The sequence below is a fragment of the Gymnoscopelus braueri genome (assembly GCF_963280865.1).
Source record: "Gymnoscopelus braueri genome assembly, chromosome: 18".
In the NCBI taxonomy this organism is placed as follows: domain Eukaryota; kingdom Metazoa; phylum Chordata; class Actinopteri; order Myctophiformes; family Myctophidae; genus Gymnoscopelus; species Gymnoscopelus braueri.
The window spans coordinates 20586167-20591166 of NC_137618.1; the positions used below are offsets into that span (position 1 = coordinate 20586167).

General features: G+C 41.5%; 1 protein-coding gene across 2 annotated transcripts in view; it reads left to right on the forward strand.

Moving 5' to 3' along the window:
- The window catches only part of wnt6b (wingless-type MMTV integration site family, member 6b), a 48885-nt gene extending 46615 nt beyond the window's left edge, over positions 1-2270 (forward strand). For both annotated transcript variants that reach the window (XM_080412608.1, XM_080412607.1), the window contains exon 4: positions 1-2270. This exon is cut by the window's left edge and continues 273 nt beyond it. In XM_080412608.1, the coding sequence (XP_080268734.1) occupies positions 1-189 (189 nt within the window). In that variant the 3' untranslated portion in view covers positions 190-2270.
- The last annotated feature ends 2730 nt before the right edge of the window (positions 2271-5000 follow it).

Below are 5000 nucleotides of genomic sequence, written 5' to 3' on the forward strand. Positions count from 1 at the left end.
GGGACGCGGGGGCGCATGTGCAACAGCACGGCCATGGACGTGAGCGGGTGCGACCTGCTGTGCTGCGAGCGGGGCCACCGGGACGAGACGGTGGTGTTCGAGGAGAACTGCCTCTGCCGCTTCCACTGGTGCTGCGTGGTCCAGTGCAAGAAGTGCTCCGTCAGGAAAGAGCTCAGCCTTTGTCACTGATTAGCAGAACACCCCCCACGCACCCCCGTTATCCGCCCTCCACCCCGCCACCCTCCCCTCTATGGCTTGAAGGTAAAAGAAATACATGAATCAGTTGAAATAGTTTCACCTCAGCAGGGGGGATGGGGGATTCAACCTTTTGCACCAGATAAGATTAGTCAACCTCCTGGAAATGTTGTTGATTTTCAAGTAGTTATTGACCTCTCCGTGTGGTCAGTTCATTCCCAGACATTTAGACGCAACATTTTCCTGAAAGACGAATAGAGGAGCCGGCCAGAGGAAACAAAGGCACAGAAAATAATGTAAACACGTGGAAACAATGGAAACATTTCCAAACGCAAAAAGGGACGATAAGTCAAAATGGAGTGGTGTTGTTACAGTTCTCCACCTACGACATTGAAATGAAGGTACTCGTATTTCTTTTTTTCAAATAGGACCAAAGTGACCTGTTTAAAGCATACACGTACCTTCCAAGACAGTGAAGGAGCAGAAACAGGGCTTAAACTTTCTAAAGAGGACAAAAAAAAGAACTGTGCTTGAACAGTTTGGTGCCAGTGTCTATATCTACCAATTTGAACAGCAGACAGTGAAATCGACCTCGAACTGAGATCAGAGCTGCGTTTCAGATTTCACCCTACACTGGGACTGCTGATTTACCTGCATTGTGAAATGCTTATAAATTCATGTACTGGCCGCACGCCTAAACACAAAAGAAAAACCACACAACACAACACAAGGCGTTGTGTCTATATATAAGCCTCTGTTTTGACTTCCCGGATCTAAATCGGAATCTGTTAAAACAAATTAAGCCTTGACATTGACAGCTCTAGCACCCCTTTCCACAGAGACAGTTCTAACGTTTGCTGTAGGAACCAAAGCCACCATCCATGTGTGGCTATCCCATTACATTCAGCCCACTTTGTCTTTCCAAAGACACCCTTGTTGCTATTTGAAATGCTGTCAACTGCGCCACCCGACGATGCATCATCAACTGACATGGGAGGGTGTCCAACTTGCTTCCTACCTGGGAAACACAAAGAGCGGCAGCAGCTCTTGCTGCATCTGTACCGTTGAATACTATAACATGGCTATACTTGGGAATGGCCAAATGGGACTTTTTGAGAAAGCCGTTGTGTTCTAGAAATGTAGTTGGCACCATGTTGAAATTGAACAATGTGGCTTTTGCGCACGCCATTTTATATATTTAACCAAATGCTTGCTGTAAGGCATAGGAAGTTGCGATTGAATTGTCGTGACATTAAGAGAAACAAAAAGATTATCTGCAGAATGGAGCTCAATGCAGAGCCAGACGTTACAGCTCGGCCCGCTAAAACATTTTAAGAGGTTAACAGCTTCTGATTGAGTCATATTTAAACCTGTTTTAATTTCTGCAGCTACTTCCCTCCTGCTGCCACGGAGCAAAGAAGAAGACTGGAAAAAAATCTGTGATTTTCACTTTAAACCAAATGTTTTTAGGTTGTAATGGGAGCGTCCTTGTATACCACAATGGTGTGTGTCTCACAAGCACATATAATAAACCATATGGGGTGAATGTTGAAACTACAGTTTCAATGTCCCATCTCCCCCATGTATCAAAGCAAAACGCTTCTCAACCTCACCATACTTGGATCAGCTATTCCGCCTTTTGATTTTTATCCACTGAAAATGTATTCCACTTACAGGAAGGAAAGGCTCCGCAGCGAAAGCTGGTTTTGTTTTGTTTTCCTACTGCTGTGTCAAAAATGTATGAAAAAGGGAAGTTTTTGGTCACATTTATCGCATAATGGAGGACACAATCAACACCATATGTGGTTGTGGAGTCAACCTGCCAGCGAAGACTGTTATTTATACAAAGATACGATAACAAGACTACTCACAGCGCGCCGCCCCATTCCATCTCTCTCGAAAGCACTTTGGATACGGCCGCCGTGAACTTTACAGTAGCGTTCGACTGTTCTTTTATGTTTCAGCCTTATTTCTAAGCAAAAAGAAAAGCAAAACACTTTTTTTACACAACATTCGATACCAAGAAAAGATTATGATGTATTTTATCTTTTATGATATACAGGGCTATTGTAATAATGCACTTTCAACATTAGCTTTTGTGTAATGTGTGTGTGTGTGTGTGTGTGTGTGTGTGTGTGTGTGTGTGTGTGTGTGTGTGCGTGTGCGTGTGCGTGTGCGTTCGTGCATGTGTGTGCGCATGTACGTGTGTGTGCGCAAGTGTTGCGAGTGGGGTGTACGGATGGCCAGTCATCACCGTATCCTTTAACTGACAGTAACTTCATACTTTGGTGTATTTTTCAGTTGTCGTTAGATGTTTAACTACATTATGTTGGTTATTGAAAGCTCACTATTCATCTCTGACTCTCTGTCTAAATGTTTTTTTTTGTTGGGCAGATAAGATCATGTGGTTTGGTTGCTTGTTGACTCAGGGGAGTAGGGGGATAAAGTTTAATTTATACTCCATCGCGCCACGGTGTCGCTTCATGCCGACAAGAAGATTTTCAACAAGACAGGGTTTAATAACAGCGTGGCTTCCATGTGGATTTTGGACTTAATGTGGCGAGACTATTTTGTCAGTCATCTACGTATGACTTCAGTCGTCTATGGCGATTCTATGATATAACTCCAAATTTGGGCAAGGTTTCAGTCTTCCATTATTATAAATGTAAAGAAAAAAATGAATATATATATATATATAAAATGTATGTAAAAAGAAATGGAGGTATAACCTCTGTACTGTACTGGCAGCGTGCAGAAAACATTCACTGATCGGTTTGCAAGATTAGCCCCGGACGGACAGACCCACTTCTAGACGACTCGGCCCATAGGAGCCACGCTGTAATGATCTTGGTGATGATTCTTGTCGACAAGCGACACAATCATACTACGGCGTATACAAGCCTCCCTCCAACATGATAGATTTGTACTTTAACAGTTTGTTCCCCATAAACCAATGTCATCTCAGTTATGTTACGGTCGTAAAATAGCAGACAATCTAATTATACCAGACAATGTTACTATACTGCTTCAAGTTGCTCCATTTAGCCTCTTGTCGGAGTCTGTTTATAGGGTTCTTTTCCCTTCAGATTCCCATTCCCCTACTGTACCTTTTACTGCTCTATGGAGGAATTTATTGGCCGACACAGATATGGTCCACATTTCCCTAAACCATGTTGGTGCTAAAGATAATCGATGTCCATTTTATCTATTATCAAACAAAAGTGAGAAAAGGATATCTGCCATACTGGATGCTTAAATGCTATACCTACATTTGAATTAACAAGACATGACTCAGTCATGTATACCAGCATGCAGAACGGACGCTACGCAGCGAGTATGCAGAGGTGTAAAGTAACTAAGTACATTTACTCAAGTACTTTACTTAAATTTTGTCCTATATATTACTCTGTGTCACGGCGATTTGAACCGACGGCAGGCGTGTATAGTAAGTAGCCTTAGAGGCGAGAGGCGTGTTTAGTACCATAGCTTGGGAGGACGAGACCGCCCGTTCAGAGTATGGGAAAGTATCCCCATTGGCTTAAAGGACAGCCAATGATCGAAAACATGTCGAGAATATGTTGAGAAATGACTAGTGCTGAGTCTCTTTGTAGACTCAGCACTAGTCTACAAAGTCTTGCATGCTGGTAAAAAAAAGAAAAAGATTAGGCCTTGAGATTGGGCCGTTCACACCAAGTATAGTCTCGCGTAGCCAGACAACTATTCCAACTATATAGCATCTCCGAATGCTATATCGTCTGGAACGACGCATCCCGAAATCCGAGAAAGGAAGCTGTCATCTGTTTGTCATTTCCGTTCACGAAAATATATTTTGAAATATATTTACATTTTATTTTTGAATTTCCATTTCTGACGAGCAGCAGGCTATACATTTAGATTATTATTATTAACTTTTTTTTTTACCTTTTTCTTTTTTTAGAAAAGGTAAAAAACAAACAAACATGACCCATAAAAGCAGGTCTGCAACCCAAAAATGGGTCACCGTACATTTGGGAAACTCTGGTCCCGCGAGTTTATTCAAGCATGGTGGTTCACATATCTCTGTCCAGGTTTGGTGGACAGAAACCACAGAACACACCGAAACAGACAGTTAAGACATGAGGAAGAATGAGCTGTATTTTACTACCAATATGGTAGCTTTTATGAGCATACGTTTCCATGCCAGAGTGATAGTTAATATTATTACCCTGACAGTTGTTATATACTGCAAACCAGCCCTTGGCCTGTGTCTGTCTCAGCTATGTTAGGTCCTGTGTTTCAAGCAACCACCTGTTCCAATGTTACCGAGTTCAGATTTATTTAAAGACACGCTGTTCAACGTTCGTTTGTTTCCACTCTCATACCCTTTGTTTCTGTTTGTATTTTACGGAATTCATTTCAATATCTGGATGTTATACTGCAATCTTCATTATGCATTAGTTGTATAGACTGACCACAGTTTGAAACCAAACTTGTTGAAATAAAAAGGTTATTTTGTTGTGGTCTATCTGCATGTCTGTCCATCTGTCTGTGGTCTGTATTTGACGTTTACAATACATTTTGCAATGGGAACTGTACAAATAATGCAAAGCAGGAGGAAGCCTTACTTATACTGTACAAAATGTGTAGCTCTAAAACAGTCAATTAATTATAAAAATAAATCAAAATCCAGGAAATTAAAATGGACAGTGATTTTTATGCATTGAAGCTCTTCATCCCATTGAGGAGTAGAATCTCTTGTGTTACCAGAAAGTATGAAATGCGACCTCACTTATAACTAAATTTGAGCCCAACAATAAAAGGCACTG